The sequence below is a fragment of the Abramis brama genome, assembly GCF_963993115.1.
Source record: "Abramis brama genome assembly, chromosome: 23".
Lineage (NCBI taxonomy): Eukaryota > Metazoa > Chordata > Actinopteri > Cypriniformes > Leuciscidae > Abramis > Abramis brama.
This window is the reverse complement of record NC_139985.1, coordinates 21,281,804-21,297,474: the sequence shown is the minus strand read 5'-3', so window position 1 is coordinate 21,297,474 and position 15,671 is coordinate 21,281,804. Positions and strand designations below refer to the sequence as shown.

Genomic DNA, 15,671 nt, shown 5'->3' with positions numbered 1-15,671 from the left:
GGCGGAGGTTAGTCAAAAAACGGTTTTACTGACGTCATTAAAGAAGGAAGTAGAGGGATGTAGTCCAAACGGGGCGTTCACTGTAGTCAACTTCTGTTAAATAAAATATCTCGCTTGGCATTGAACTTTGAGCTTTATAATTTTACAGATATTATTTATACTCTAACAACAACATTACACACTAATTAAAGTTTGAAACATGGAATCACGAAGAACGGGACCTTTAACAACAAATAACGGTAATTCAGGCTAAATTCCAGTGTAGAAATATGGTAACAAAAACATAGCAAACATACCGGCAGTGCATTGTAAACACTTAACCATACACAGTGATAATTAGGCTATTGATTCATAACAAAAGGCAACTTACTGGTTTAGACACCTTACCGCTCCAAAGTTTAACCATCCTCAGATTGTTCAATTATAGTCCTAATCCTCTGTTGTTGTGTGTCCTGTCTCGTTTGGTTTGAAGTAAAAAAAAAAAAATCCTCCAATTCTGTTTAATCCTCCTCCTCCTCGGTTTCCTCCTCCTCTTCATCTCTCCCTGTAATCTCCTCATCACTCGCGCCAGCCTCTACAACAAGTTCATTATTGTACAGTTCCTCTTCGTCCTCCTCATGTTCCGCTGCGCGTCTGTTCTCTTCCTTGCGCAGGCGGGCAGCAGTCAGGGCCTCTCGTCCAGCAGCGCCCTTTTTATGGGCTGTAAAGAACAATACATTAATTTAGGTTGGCCGTTATTGCAAGTCACAGTGGACAGGCTCACTCACAAATGGAATTCATCTAATGGTAGAGAGCGAGAGCGAAAGGAAAAGCGAAAGCGAAAGAGAGAGCGAAAGAGAGAGCGAAAGAGAGAGCGAAAGAGAGAGAGACTGATAGTGATAGACGTGAGTGCTAATTTCAACATACCTGTCCCTCTCGGAAGCACAGTATGAGGTCGTCCTCACTCCCGTTGGGTTTCACAGACTGCCCACACACTTTAAAGGACTTGATGATCAGGTCCTTGTCCAGCTTGTCCCAAGCAGCGAGAACCCAGTCCACAAGCAGACGGCGAGATGGTGCTTTTAGGTTCCCTCCACTTGTGTATTGCTTGTCTGCGTCCCCAGCCATCCACTCATCATAAGAAGCATGTAGGCTCGCTTTGAAGGGCTGGTTCCACATGACATCGGGGGCTTGGACATACTTAGTGCAGCCTCCTGGGATCACCGCGGTTGTGATGTTGTAGGACCTCAATTCCTGTTTGGTGCTGATATGACAGCGGTAGGCGTCCCACACCAGGAGGCGCGGGCGAAAACTGAATTTGCCTACCACTGATCTGAGCCATGCTGTGGTCAAGTCGTCATTCATCCAGCCGTTGGCAGATGTGGCGATGACTGCTCTTGAGATCTCTTGCTGCATTGCCTTCACTTCACGTATGGCCCCCCGGTATACGACAAAAGGCTTGAGTTTAGTGCCATCAGCCTTGGCAGCAAGGACAACAGTGAGATGGCTTTTCTCGTGGCCTGTTGTTTTGAGCGCAACACTCTTCATCCCTCTTACGTCAATGGTACTGGGAGACACCATATCAAACCAAACGGCTGTCTCATCCATTGCAATTATGTCCTTCTCTGAAATTAATTTCGAGACGACAGTCTTGCTCACGTAGTCGACGAATGAGACAAGTTTCTCTGTGAGGAGATCTGGGTCCTTCTGAGCCATTGTGGTGCGACGTTGCAATGCGAAGCCATTTCGGTTTAAAAACTTTTGCAGCCAACCCCTGCTAGCCAGAAATCACGCACCTCTATCACTCACTGTAGGGTAGATTTCCAGAGCCTTGTTTCGGATCATTTTCCTCGACACTCGGTTATGATTGTCCCTCGTTGAATGGATCCACTCAGAGAGTTTTGTGTCCAACTCCTCGCTAACCTTTTTTCTCCCTCCTCCTGGCAGTCTTGCTCTCTTTTTGTTTGCTGCGGCTAGATCCATTTTCTGCTTTTTCCAGTATCTTATTCTTTTCGGGTCAATGTTAAAATGTTCAGCAGCTTGCTCCCCAGAGTGCTCTGCAGCATATTCCAGCACGTTGTCTTTGAACTTGATGTCAAATTTTCGTCTCCTCTTTGTGCTTTCTGCAGCTGCCATGGTAAACAACGGTGACTGAAGTCTCACGTGCGAGTCAAAAGTGAAGTGATTGATTGACATGACCAGGCTACCGTAGCTATGGCTTGGATTCGTGAGCAAACATTGCCCCCCTGTGGTATTTGCATGTATGACAAGCATAATGTTGTGGCCTGCCCAGAAAAACGTTGGTTCTAATAATAGCCCAGGCCACTATTAGAGACCGGCCTTTATTTACCTCCGCCGACAGCGAGACAGGCCAATATTAGAGGATTTACGGTAATAAAACACCACATATGGATTCAACTACTCTACCGAGTCAGTCATCGTTACTATTAAGCAGCACAGCTGTTTTCAACTTTGATAATAATAATGTTAATGATAATATTTTCACCAACTGATATTAGATTTTCATCTAATATCAGCATATTAGAATAATTTTTTCGAGGATAATGTGACTCTGAAGTAATGGCTGCTGAAAATTCAACTTTGCATCACAGAAATGAATTACATTATGAATTACATTACTAAAATGGAAAACATTTGTTTTTAATTATAATAAAAATGTCACCATATTACTGTTTTTACTTTTTTTGATCAAATAAATACAGCCTTGGTGAGCTTTTAAAAACATTAAAGAAATCTTACTGACCCAAACTGACGTGTGTGTGAAGACTGCCACTGAAGATATATATATATATCCTTAGGGACATTGTGCATATAATTAGTGTGTCTCCCCATGCAGTTCATTGTCCAAATTATAAATTGTGATTCCCCTGCCATCTGCTTCTGTTCTGTCTGTCCCCTCAGGCTGTGTGGGTTTGAACCATTTTTTGATCCAAGGGGGGACCAGTATATGTACAGTCGCATTCTGAATTGTGATTATGAGTTTGTCTCCCCCTGGTGGGATGAAGTCTCTCTCAATGCAAAGGATCTGGTGAGTAGTGCGTGCTAACATATCATTATTGTCCTGTTTGTAATGCTGATGATTTTCATGCACTGCAGAATGATTTCAAATGAGATGGGAGAGAAGAGTGTCAAAATATCAAAGGCAGACTCAGATGCTAATTTGCTCTTAATAATTTGCTCTAATAAGCTCTTTTTGTTTATTCATTATTAGCTGTTGGTTATCCTTTTTATGTTGTCTGTAGGTAAGTAAGCTCATTGTGCTGGACCCTCATAAACGTCTCACGGTGAAACAGGCTCTGGAACACCCATGGGTGCTTGGAAAAGCAGCACGATTCTCCCACATGGACACAACACAAAGAAAACTACAGGAATTTAATGCTCGGCGCAAATTAAAGGTCAGTCGTCGCTGCCCTGCTATGTTTTAGTGTTCAGTGAAAAAGAAAGAAAGAAAGAAAATCTTTTAAAAATCTAATCTACACACATGTGCCAAATTCTTAGAAATGTCCTCTTTGTATTGACATTGGTCTTATATAATTAAAATAAAAAAACATTTTATACCATTAAGAAAATGTAAGTGACTTGCACAATGCATACAGAGTGTACATCATAATCATTAAATATATTTTTCAAGGTCAAAAATATTTTTATCAGTAATTATTAATATATATATATATATATATATATATATATATATATATATATATATATATATATATATATATATATATATCTCAAGCTTCCATACACATTGACCTTTTCTGGGTTGTGTTTTTTTTGTTTGTTTTTTTCATATTGGTTGCACTACATGACTTTGTTAGTAGCACCAGATGACTTTGATTTGGCAGATGGAAGTTATATACATTTTTAATTAACTAATTAAATATTTAATAATAAATAATAAAATAATATGTAACTGTAACGGGTGTATTCTGTTATGTTCAGTTTGAGTCTTGTTAGGGCCCAAGCCCTGAAAGGACGAAGGCCCTATTGTTTTCCTGAGGATTATTATTATTATTGTTTTCCTAAGGATTATGATTAGGGCCCAAGCCCTGAAAGGGCGAAGCCCTATTGTTTTTTTAAGGATTATTATTAGGGCCCAAGCCCTGAAAGGGCACAGAGCCCTATTGTTTTCTTTAGGATTATTAGGGCCCAAGCACTGAAAGGGCGAAGGCCCTATTTCTTTTCCTAAGGATTATGGGCGAAGGCCCTATTGTTTTCCTAAGGATTATTAGGGCCCAAACCCTGAAAGAGGTAAGGCCCTATTGTTTTCCTAAGGATTATTATTAGGGCCCAAGCCCTGAAAGGGCAAAGGCCCTATTGTTTTCCTAAGGATTATTATTAGGGCCCAAGCCCTGAAAGGGCGAAGCCCTATTGTTTTTTTAAGGATTATTATTAGGGCCCAAGCCCTGAAAGGGCACAGAGCCCTATTGTTTTCTTTAGGATTATTAGGGCCCAAGCCCTGAAAGGGCGAAGGCCCTATTGTTTTCCTAAGGATTATTAGGGCCCAAGCCCCAAAAGGGCAAAGGCCCTATTGTTTTCCTAAGGATTTTTTATTTTTTTCTATATTATTATTATTTTTATTACGACTTCTCGGGCACTTTTGGGGCCCTTAACGTACTCAAAAACTCTTGAAATTTTGCACACAGGTCAGAACCCGTGACCATCAGAGCCGGGCTGAAGCTAGTACCCAGGTGTGGCAGGGGGGCTCGACAGCACCCCCTTGAATGGGGTCTGAAAACTTGGTCCATATATCATACATTCTTGCATGAATTAGTCTAAAACTCAGCATACATATCGTGGAGCCAAACAACTTTTCATACTCATACTTTTTACGCCAGCCCAACAGGAAGTCAGCAATTTAAGGTTGTTTGGAAAAAAACTTGCTCTGGAATTTGATATACTCCTCCTAGGGAATTCATCCGATCGCCACCAAACTCGGTGTGCATGAAGTCAAGACATTGAGGATGATAAATTGAATGTGCAATTGTGAGTCAAAGTTATAGTGCCACCAACTGGCAGCAGGAAGTGTGTCACTTTCAAAATGCTTTGAAATCACCCTCTTATTTTTACCCGATTTCCTTTAAACTTCATTACTATAATGTAAACATACGGCAGATGTAGACCTGTGAAAGGATTCTTGATATCTTAGATACTGTTGCCATGGCAACACATCAAACTTTAATATTGTTTTTGGATGCTTTTGAGGCACTTATCATGCTTTAAACTGTATGAAACTCGACACACATATCAAAGTTCTCAGCCACTACACAAGGTAAAAGTCTCAGAAATGGGCGTGGTGGAGTGGCTCAGTAGTGCCATCTTTTGTCAAAAGTGGGGGCTTAGTTTTACCTACAGTCACAAAACTCGGTATGTATATTGTTCTCATCGAGCCAGACAACTTTCTAATTTACAGTCATTAGCTCTGGCCAACAGGAAGTCAGATATTTTGGTCTGAATGTGGATTTTTTGCAAAACCAGCCTCTGAATTTTTACCCACTCCTCTAAAGTGGTTTATTTTATTCCCACCAAACTTTTTCAACATGATGAAAATACATTAAAGATGCTAAATTGTGAACGGATATTGAATAGCTCAAACGGTTTTGCTATGGCGAGGGATTAATGTCAAAAATGGAATCAGGAAACGTCTCATATCTTCTAAAAATGTAATTATACACCATTTCACGAGTTCACACTTACATCAATTAAACAGAGTAAAGATTATGCGTATTTTACGTGCTGTCCGGGGGGAGGGCTTCGAGCTCAGAATTTTTGCCCGAACCCAGAGTACTCCCCCCGTTGTTGTAAGAGTATTTAGGACTAGATGTGAGGAGATGGGGTGGTGGAGGGATGCTGTTAAACTGTCAACGAACAGAGGCAAGTTTGCTGTATATATACACCTCTTAACTCGTTGATTGGGTTGATTAACAGAGTGTGCTCCACTCGTGTCTAATTAGGTTTGATTATCTGAATGTGCTCCACCTGTGTTTAATTAGGTTTATCTGAATGTGCTCCTACCGAACTTTGTTAATAAAAGCATAATTTCACGAGTTCACACTTACATCAATTAAACAGAGTAAAGATTATGCATATTTGACGTGCTGTCCGGGGGGAGGGCTCCGAGCTCAGAATTTTTGCCCGAACCCAGAGTACTCCCCCAAAAAGCAAAAAAGAGCAAAGGACAGCAGAGCTTTGGCGGGCTGCCGTTTTGAGAATAAGCCTGGTTGCTTGACCAGGAGGGCCTGCTGGTTCACGAACGGGGAGCAGTCGTAATTTGGAACAACCAGTTGGGAGGGCTTGCGCAGTTTCTTGACGGGAGCAGCTCATGGCGTCGGATGGGCGAGCCCTACCGGCCGATGAATGAGGAACAGCGTGATTTATGCCGCCTGACCAGCTCACTGCGCTAGGTGGACGGGCACTACTGACTGACAAATGAGGAGCAGCAAGATTTGAGAATGCCCGATCGGGAGGGCTCACACCTTGTCTTGACGTGAGTAGCTCACGGCGTCAGACGGGTGAGCTCTGCCGACTGATGGGCGGGGAGCAACGAGATCAAAGACGGCCGACCGAGAGAGCCCATGTAGCTTCCGACGGGAGCAGCTCACGGCGTCGGGCTGGTGGGCCCTACCGGCCAACGGTGGAGTGACAAATTTTGGAAGCCCGGCTGAGAGATTTCTTGCTGTGTCGACTCGGAAATCAATACCTGCTGGATGGGAAAGAGGAAACATAGATGAATGCTACGTCTGCTGGGAGACCAATGCTCGCTGAATGGAGAAAGAGAAAACAGATGCATGCTATGTCCGCTGGGAGACCAATGCTCGCTGGACAGAGAAAGAGGAGACCTAGATGCATGCTACGTCCACTGGGATACCAATGTTCGCTGGATGGAGAAAGAGAAAACAGATGCATGCTACGTCCGCTGGGAGACCAATGCTCGCTGGACGGAGAAAGAGAAAACGGATGCATGCTACTTCCGCTGGGAGACCAATGTTCGCTGGACGGAGAAAGAGGAAACATAGATGCATGCAACGTCCGCTGGGAGACCAATGCTCGCTGGACAGAGAACGAGGAAACATAGATGCATGCAACGTCTGCTGGGAGACCAATGCTCGCTGGACAGAGAAAGAGGAAACATAGATGCCTGCTACGTCCGCTGGGAGACCAATGCTCGCTGGACAGAGAAAGAGGAAACATAGATGCCTGCTACGTCCGCTGGGAGACCAATGCTCGCTGGACAGAGAAAGAGAAAACAGATGCATGCTACGTCCGCTGGGAGACCAATGCTCGCTGGACAGAGAAAGAGGAAACATAGAAGTATGCAACGTCTGCTGGGAGACCAATGCTCGCTGGACAGAGAAAGAGGAAACATAGATGCATGCAACATCCGCTGGGAGACCAATGCCTGCTGGATGGAGAAAGAAGAAACATAGATGCATGCAACGTCCGCTGGGAGACCAATGCTCGCTGGACAGAGAAAGAGGAAACATGCAACGTCCGCTGGGAGACCAATGCTCGCTGGACAGAGAAAGAGGAAACATAGATGCATGCAACAAATCCGCTGGGAGACCAATGCTTGCTGGACGGAGAAAGAAGAAACATAGATGCATGCAACGTCCGCTGGGAGACCAATGCTTACTGGACAGAGAAAGAGGAAACAGATGCTTGCAACATCTGCTGGGAGACCAATGCTTTCTGGACAGAGAAAGAGGCATCGAGTAGAGGTTTTAACGGGCGAGTTACGGGAATATTAATTCTGAATAGCGAGGTACTGGAGAGGAGACATCACTGATGCGGCAGTGGAAAAAATAGCCAGAGAAACAGAGCTGCTGCGGAAGCAGAGGAGACATTACTGCTGCGGCAGTGGAGAAAATAGCCAGAGAAACAGAGCTGCTGCGGGAGCAGAGGAGACATCACAGATAAGAGTTTAACCCTTCCATTGCTGCTGTGTGCTTTGGCCTTTATTAAAGGACAGGAACTGTATTAGGCCTTGTCTCTTCAATAAGTTTGATTAACATATTTGAAGTGCACTGACACATAGTTTTATATAATTGGTTTAATAATTTGATTAATGAAAATATAAAAAGACCTTGAGATAAATACTGCACTTATGGACAAAATCATTTTTGAGCTGCAAAAGATAACTTTGCACTAATTTGTGACCTATGACATTCCATGACATGAAATCTATCAAAATTTAAATTATCTCATGGATGTGGCTATTGTTGTTCACAGTCATAGTGGCACCAGCTGAGTAAATGTGGCGTATTCAGACAACTTTGATATGGTTCTTTTATGCTTACTGGGTTTAACTTCATATTGCCCATCGTTCACAATTACCCTAAAGGCCACCGGCTTGGGCCCGTACATATATACCAGCCAGGCTGAATCTGGAACCCGAGCGTGGTAGGGGGGCTCAACAGCGCCCCCTTGAATGGGGTCCGAAAACTTGGTCCATATATCAAACATGCTTTCATGAATTAGTCTGAAACTCGGTACATATATAGACCTCATCGAGCCGAACAATTTTCATGCTCTAAGTTATACCCCAGCCCAACAGCCCACGATTTGTTAATCCAGATAGCTGTAATAGTAAAAACGTATAATAGCTGTAATAGTAAACGTTTTTGAGAGAGTTCTACATGTAATGCGAGATATTTCATATGCAAGCATTTCAGCCAATCACAGCAGTGGGCGTTTACACTGAAGTCTCACAGCAGACACGCCCCTTCAAACAGAGCGTTCAAATCAGAGGCTAAAATCAGGCTAGGAAATATGCCTTTTATTTCTAAATTATAACAACTTTTGATACTAACATTATAAGGGCACCCCAGGAAACATTCTAAAATAATAAAATAATCCATGCAATGGGACCTTTAATGGATCAAGTGTTGCCGAAAAAGATGCGTCTTCAGCCGTTTCTTGAAAATGGACAAAGACTCAGCCGCTCTGGTTGAGTTAGGCAGATCATTCCACAGCAAGGAACAGACCAGGAAAAGGTCAGAGAAAGAGATTTAGTGCCTCTTTGAGATGGCACCACAAGACGGCATTCACTTGCATAGCGCAAGTTTCTGGATGGCACGTAAGTCTGAAGTAATGAGTTTAGGTAAAAGGGAGCAGAGCCAGTGGTTCTGTAGGCAAAAGTCAGTGACTTGAATTTGATGCGAGCAGCAACTGGCAACCAATGCAATTTTGTGAGGAGAGGAGTGACGTGTGCTCTCTTCGGCTCGTTAAAGACCACTCTAGCTGCAGAATTTTGGATCAGTTGCAGAGGTTTGATAGTGCAAGCTGGAAAACCTGCCAGGAGAGCATTACAATAGTCCAGTGTGTATAGAACAAGTGCTTGGACAAGGAGTTGTGTAGCATGCTCTGATAGGAAGGGCCTGATACTCCTGATGTTGTATAAGGCAAATCTGCAGTTCTAGCAATGTGACCTGTAAAGTTCAATTGATCATCAATCACAACTCCAAGGTTCCTGGCTGACCTTGATGGAGTTATGGATGACGAACCTAGCTGAATGGAGAAGTTGCAGTGTTGGGTTGGACGGGACCACAAGCAACTGTGTCTTCGCAAGTGTGAGTGCTGCGCTCATTTGTTTCGATTTCTCCTCCAGAGGCTGCGAACCTCAACAGCAAAACATTGTCACCGATAGTAATGTATTTATTAGGGCATGCATAGACTATGTGAGAAATCTTCTACTTCAGCCACTAGTCGGCGCTGTCGGAAAAAAATCGACTACTCGAGCGTGCATTAACCATAAATTAATATAAAATGGCGAACGTCACCAACAGACACCACACATCAGATGTGTGGAAGTATTTCATCAAGAATGACAAAAATATCGTAATTTGCCAACTCTGTAAGACTACTTTAAAATACAATAGCAGTACGACAGCTATGCACAACCACCTACGACTGAAACATCCAGCAACGAAGGCAAATGTTAGTGAAACACACCACGAAGCAAACAAGCATTGGTGAATTCTGTAAACGCCCGATTACAGAGAGGAGAAGACGGGTAAAACTGTCACAATGAGAGTCGTAGATCGAAATGCAAGTATGGCAGTTTATTGAGACAGTCAGGACAGCGATAATACTCAGACAGATAGGCACAACCTCAAGGCTGGCGAACTCAATGCAGTAATCAAATAGAGAGAGATGTTGGTGAAGAGACAGGAATCAAACTCAGCGTGGAACTCAGACAGGACTGCTGGTTGAAGAAAACTCTAGATCGATATCTGAACTGTGTGGACAGACGAGGATGCAGGAATGAACTCAGCTTGGAAACTCAGACTTGGAACTGAGAGAGAGAACAAAACGAGTGACGAACCAACACCAAGCATTTCTCACTCCAGCTAGATATAGGCAGCTGAATGACTAATTGGAGTGATCAGCTGGTTACTAGGCAACAAACAAGCCACCACACACACACCCAATATCCACAAACACATCAGACAAATACGCAAAATGAACACACGGATCCATGAACCGTGACAATAACAGATTTACTCTTGGATTTTATAGTGAATGATATAAGACCACTCTCTGCAGTTTCAGAAGAGGGATTCAGGGGAATTATCAACTCCTTTGAACCCAGTTACACCGTTCCATCGAATGCTACACTGGAAAGTAATTGGCCACAAATACGACTCTCTAAAAGTGGACATTGCGTCTGAAATGAAAGACAAGAACGTCTCCATCACTACTGATCTCTGGACTTCGTGCACCATGGATCCATATATAACAATAACGGCTCACTACATCAATGAACTATGGGAGTTGAAATCAAGCGTGTTAGGCACAACTATCATGCCAGGGAGACACACAGCTGTAAACATTGTGCAGAAGCTCACAGAAACCATTAATGAGTGGGAGTTACGCATATTCTGCACAGTTCATTACAACGCAAACCATATGAACTTGGCCATGGAAATATGTAAGGCCTTGCCCCACCACATTGGCTGCAGCGGACACACGTTACAGCTTGCAGTTAAGGCAGGTTTGGATTTACCTGTGGTCTCGAAGGCCATTGACGCTGCCAGGCGAGTCGTCAGTAACTTCCGTCACTCTTCAGTGGCGACCCACGCATTGAAAGCACGTCAGGAGCAGCTATCCATCAGAGGGAGAAAACTCCAAAGTGATTGTGCTACTAGATGGAATTCCACATTCGACATGTTGGATTGGCTTTACGAGCAGAGAATCCCAGTACAAGCTGTACTCGCTGACGAAGCGGTAACTAATGTCCAGTATCGAAAAACTCTGGTAATAAAGTCATCTTGCTGGGATCTGATTGAACAGCTGCTTCCCATACTGAGTCTGCTGGCTAAGGCGACAACAATCATGTGTGGAGAGCTGCACGTCGGCCTGTCCTTTCCAAATCAAGTGCTTATCAATCTGACAGAAAACACTCTGCGGCCCAGCGTGGGTGATCTCACAGCCACTCAGGCATTCAAAGAGACGGTTCGGAAACAGTTGGTTATGCGGTTTAAACTGGACTCTGAAACCGTAGCCAAATCTCTACCTATTAGCGCGTGCATCTTGAATCCACGGTTTAAGGGTTTGCTGTTTCTACCAGAGAAAGCTAGAGAGGATGTCAAAGCTCATCTCGCCGAATTATTGCATGACAGCGAGACAAAGCATTCAGAAACTTCAGGTGAGCTAATAATAATTAGCTAATAGTAAAAAAATTTTTTTATATTTTTTATATAAATCACTTCTTGATGCATATTTCACTGTCACAACAGGTGAACAGGAGGTTGCCGCGGGCTGCAGCGGGACAACGCGTTGCCCAGTGAGCATAAAAAAAACAAGACTCGAGGCTGATCTCGAGGAGCACTTTGGATGTAACTACAAAAGTGCAAAAAACTACAAAACTCCAACTACCAGTGAAGATGAGATTCAAGATTTTTTTCAGATGCCTGACATTCCCACCATGGGGAATCCACTCGAATGGTGGGCATGTAATGAACACCGGTTTCCTAGGCTATCCAAGCTGGCTAAATCTAATATTGCTGTCCCTGCCACCAGTACACCAAGTGAAAGAATGTTACACGTAAAATTAAAATATGTAATGTCATAATTATAATGTTTTGAGAGTTTACTTTTGTAATTGTTGCATTAGGCTATAAATTAATAAACATTTATTGATAAGAACTATTTCATGTCTTTTCATTTACAGTAGCATGAACCACGAGTAGTCGCGTAACTCCAGTATTGTTTTGATAAGAAATCGACTAGCAGAAATCAGTAGTCGTGCAACTCCTAGTATTTATTATCCACTATCGATTGCAACTTACAATAAATGTCATAAAATCAGAATCATTCTCTCGGTTTAGTGATTCCCTAGTTATTTTTATTATTTTTTTCATTGTTCTAATCAGGCCGGGCAAGTAAAATTCTCTTTGTCTTGTCCCTTCAAAAAATCCAATATGATATATACAGGTGCTGGTCATAAAATTAGAATATCATCAAAAAGTTGATTTATTTCAAGAATTCAACTTAACAGGTGAAACTAATATATTATATATACTCATTACATGCAAAGTGAGATATTCCAAGCCTTTATTTGTTATAATTTTGATGATTATGCTTACAGCTTATGAAACCCACGAAATCACAACTGAGCTCCCAAGCATGCTTCATTGGGCATTAATGCGGAAGCACATGGATGAAGGATCACCATATATAGGCCTACTAACATTAATATTAACGTACATATTTCCAAAGTCTTATTTCCTAAAGTGTTACATTCAATGGCGTAAAATGTGTTTTTTAAGTGTGTGTGATTGCACGCATTGTGTTTATCGTGCAATTTATACGCGAAAATTAGTTTTTACGTGCATATGACGCAGTTTTCGCGTGCATTTGATACACACATTTTGCGTGTAATACACGCACCCCACACGACTAATACTACCCATGCCTATCATATGCACGTACCCTACCACTACTAAACCTACCCTAAACCTACCCATGCGTATCATACAGTAGGCCTATGCACGTAAAAACTCATTTTGGCGTATAAATTGCATGATAAACACAATGCGTGCTATAGAGGCGCATTTAGTGTGATCGGGTAACCTTCAAAGCTAAAGGTATTCATCAATAATTCTATATCACAAACAGGGACACTTTAGTGTGCATTTGGTATTGTGATTTTACCCTGTCTGTGAGGCGCTCGTCTGTGATGATGAGCCATTGCCACTGAACTGATAGCGGCAACACTTTTCATGATTTCAAAAAACACATTCAGGGCCATATCACATCTTATGTTACACAAAGGAATGTAATTCATATTTTAGTCAATTGGAGATACATCAGCCCCACTCGCTAATTATTCTTGTTAAATTAAAAAGGGGAAAAAGGCCACCAATTGTATGACTAATAGCTCATGATACATAGTTACAAAATACAAAACATGTATATTTTACATGTACATTTACAGGGTTGTGATGGAACCATTTACCCAGACAAAGAGCCATATAAGACCCATTATTTCAAAGTGCATATAGCCTATACAGTACCTGGGAAATTAACTGATCATTAGCAAGATTTGGGTTGTTATTGCAATCATGTTTGCTTTATAGCCTATTGAATAGCTAGATAGTTGCATAACTGTTAAACAAACACCTCTACTTTAGGCCATTACATTTTAATCCCTTAACATTAGCTCACAAATCGCCTTTTAATCGCCCTATTAACACCAATGCTCACAACTCAGGAAATTAAAACATAATAAATGACAGGGGCGGCCTCTTTTTAGACGTTAGGCTATAACTGGTCCTGTTTTTTTGAGCTCGAGTTCGGCCACACCGTCGACCATGGCGAAGATTTCCCCTGAGATGAGCATCAAGATCAGGTCTATGTGGAGAGCAGGACATCTTTTATCTAACATCAGGACATTTCTGATGCAGTCGGGTGTTCATGTCTCAGACGACACGATCAGACGACATTGTTGTCTTCGTCGCCAGACTCCTGCGACTAAAAAACCAACTGTGTTGAAAGTTACCAGGTAGGCTATTATCCTATTCATTTTTGTTTCATATAAAATCTACATTAAGCTGACATCGCATAAAATGTAATGGATGCAATGTTTAATAGGGAGCCAATGCAGTGTTGATAGAACCGGGCTAATATGGTCATACTTCCTGGTTCTGGTAAGAACTCTAGCTGCTGCGTTTTGGACCAGCTGTAGTTTGTTTATTAAGCGTGCAGGGCAGCCACCCATAATAGCATTAATATAATCTAGTCGAACCCTGGATTCAGGAGGAACAGTGTGGTTTTCGTCCCGGTCGTGGAACACTGGACCAGCTCTATACCCTCTCCAGGGTGCTGGAGGGTTCATGGGAGTTTGCCCAACCAACCCACCTTTGTCATGTGGCATTCGACTGTGTCCCCCGCGGATCCTGTGGAGGATGCTCTGGGAGTATGGGGTTCGGGGACCTCTGTTAAGGGCGGTCCGGTTCCTGTGCGACCGGAGCAGGAGCTTGGTTTGCACTGCCAGCAGTTTGATCTCTGCTTTTTGCGGATGATGTTGTCATGTTGGCCTCATCAGACCAGGACCGGACTGGGACAGTTTGCTGATAAAATAAGCAGATCTAGCAGCTTTTAAGGCCTCTCTGTACTAGGGATGCACCGATCCGATACTCAGTATCGGTATCGGCTCCGATACTGCCATTTTTGGCGGATCGGGTATCGGTCAGACAAGGCCGATCCAAAGCCGATATTGTGCGTATGTCACAGGCAGGGGTGGTGCTAGCCGCCTCTCCCTCAAATTACGTACCACCCTGAGGAGCAAGACCGTATTCCCACAAAGTCAGAACAGGACACAGAATAGCTTCAAAAGGTTTTATATTTATTAACTGATTAAAAGAGTCTTTGAAGTGAGCAATTACTCCCAGGAGGAATCGACCAGCAGTTCCTCGTTCTCTACTCAGACAAACACAGCTTTAGCAGGCTCTTCACTGGACTCAGACAGAGAATGGCAGGTACGTATAACTCACAGCTTTAGCAGGCTCTTCACTGGACTCAGACAGAGAATGGAGGGTACGTATGACTCACAGCTTTAGCAGGCTCTTCACTGGACTCAGACAGAGAATGGCGGGTACGTATAACTCACAGCTTTAGCAGGCTCTTCACTGGACTCAGACAGAGAATGGAGGAAACGTCTCCGGTTACTTTCGTAACCTCGGTTCCCTGAAAGGCAAGGAACGAGACATTACGGATGTCGTATATGGGAACTCCTCTCATCCTTCACTTCCGCTGAAATCTTATAGGCTAACGCCAGCAGAGCTGGCCAATTGACGCAAATATGCAAATACTGAACCTTGTTGCAGTATAAAGCAAGTGCAGCGTCAATTCCATTCAGAATCGAACAAAAACGCTTAAATCAAGCGAACACGGCGGCGAGCGTAATGTCTCGTTCCTTGCCTTTCAGGGAACCGAGGTTACGAAAGTAACCGGAGACGTTCCCTATCAAGGCTACGTAACTTCGACATTACGGATGTCGTATATGGGAACTGTATAGAATCCCGCCGTGGCAGCATAACAACCACTGACAACAGAACCCAATACCAAGACTGCCGCCCCAGCATGCGAGCATCTGATAGGCCGAGATTGACCAATGGCGAACCTCTAACCTCTGATAGGTCCAAAGGAACCAATCACAAGCTCACAAA

General features: G+C 43.1%; 2 protein-coding genes across 2 annotated transcripts in view; both read left to right on the top strand.

Annotated features, from left to right (window-relative positions):
- The window catches only part of LOC311074419 (calcium/calmodulin-dependent protein kinase type IV), a 158,566-nt gene that overhangs the window by 127,531 nt on the left and 15,364 nt on the right, over positions 1 to 15,671 (top strand). The window contains exons 9-10 of the mRNA XM_084101000.1: positions 2,902 to 3,028; positions 3,243 to 3,395. Of these exons, the coding sequence (XP_083957126.1) occupies positions 2,902 to 3,028; positions 3,243 to 3,395 (280 nt within the window). The remainder of the gene's footprint in view (positions 1 to 2,901; positions 3,029 to 3,242; positions 3,396 to 15,671) is intronic.
- On the top strand, positions 10,759 to 12,110 carry LOC311074639 (zinc finger BED domain-containing protein 4-like). Its single transcript, XM_084101363.1, has 2 exons — positions 10,759 to 11,647; positions 11,739 to 12,110. The coding sequence occupies exons 1-2, from the start codon at positions 10,804 to 10,806 to the stop codon at positions 12,071 to 12,073; spliced, it is 1,179 nt and encodes a 392-aa protein (XP_083957489.1). The 5' UTR covers positions 10,759 to 10,803; the 3' UTR covers positions 12,074 to 12,110.

What these genes read in the sequence shown, in the direction of transcription:
- LOC311074639 (XM_084101363.1), top strand. Translation starts at nt 10,804, where the DNA reads ATGCCAGGGAGACACACAGCTGTAAACATTGTGCAGAAGCTCACAGAA. An exon ending in AAAGCATTCAGAAACTTCAG is followed by an intron (nt 11,648 to 11,738) that starts GTGAGCTAATAA and finishes CTGTCACAACAG; the next exon opens with GTGAACAGGAGGTTGCCGCG.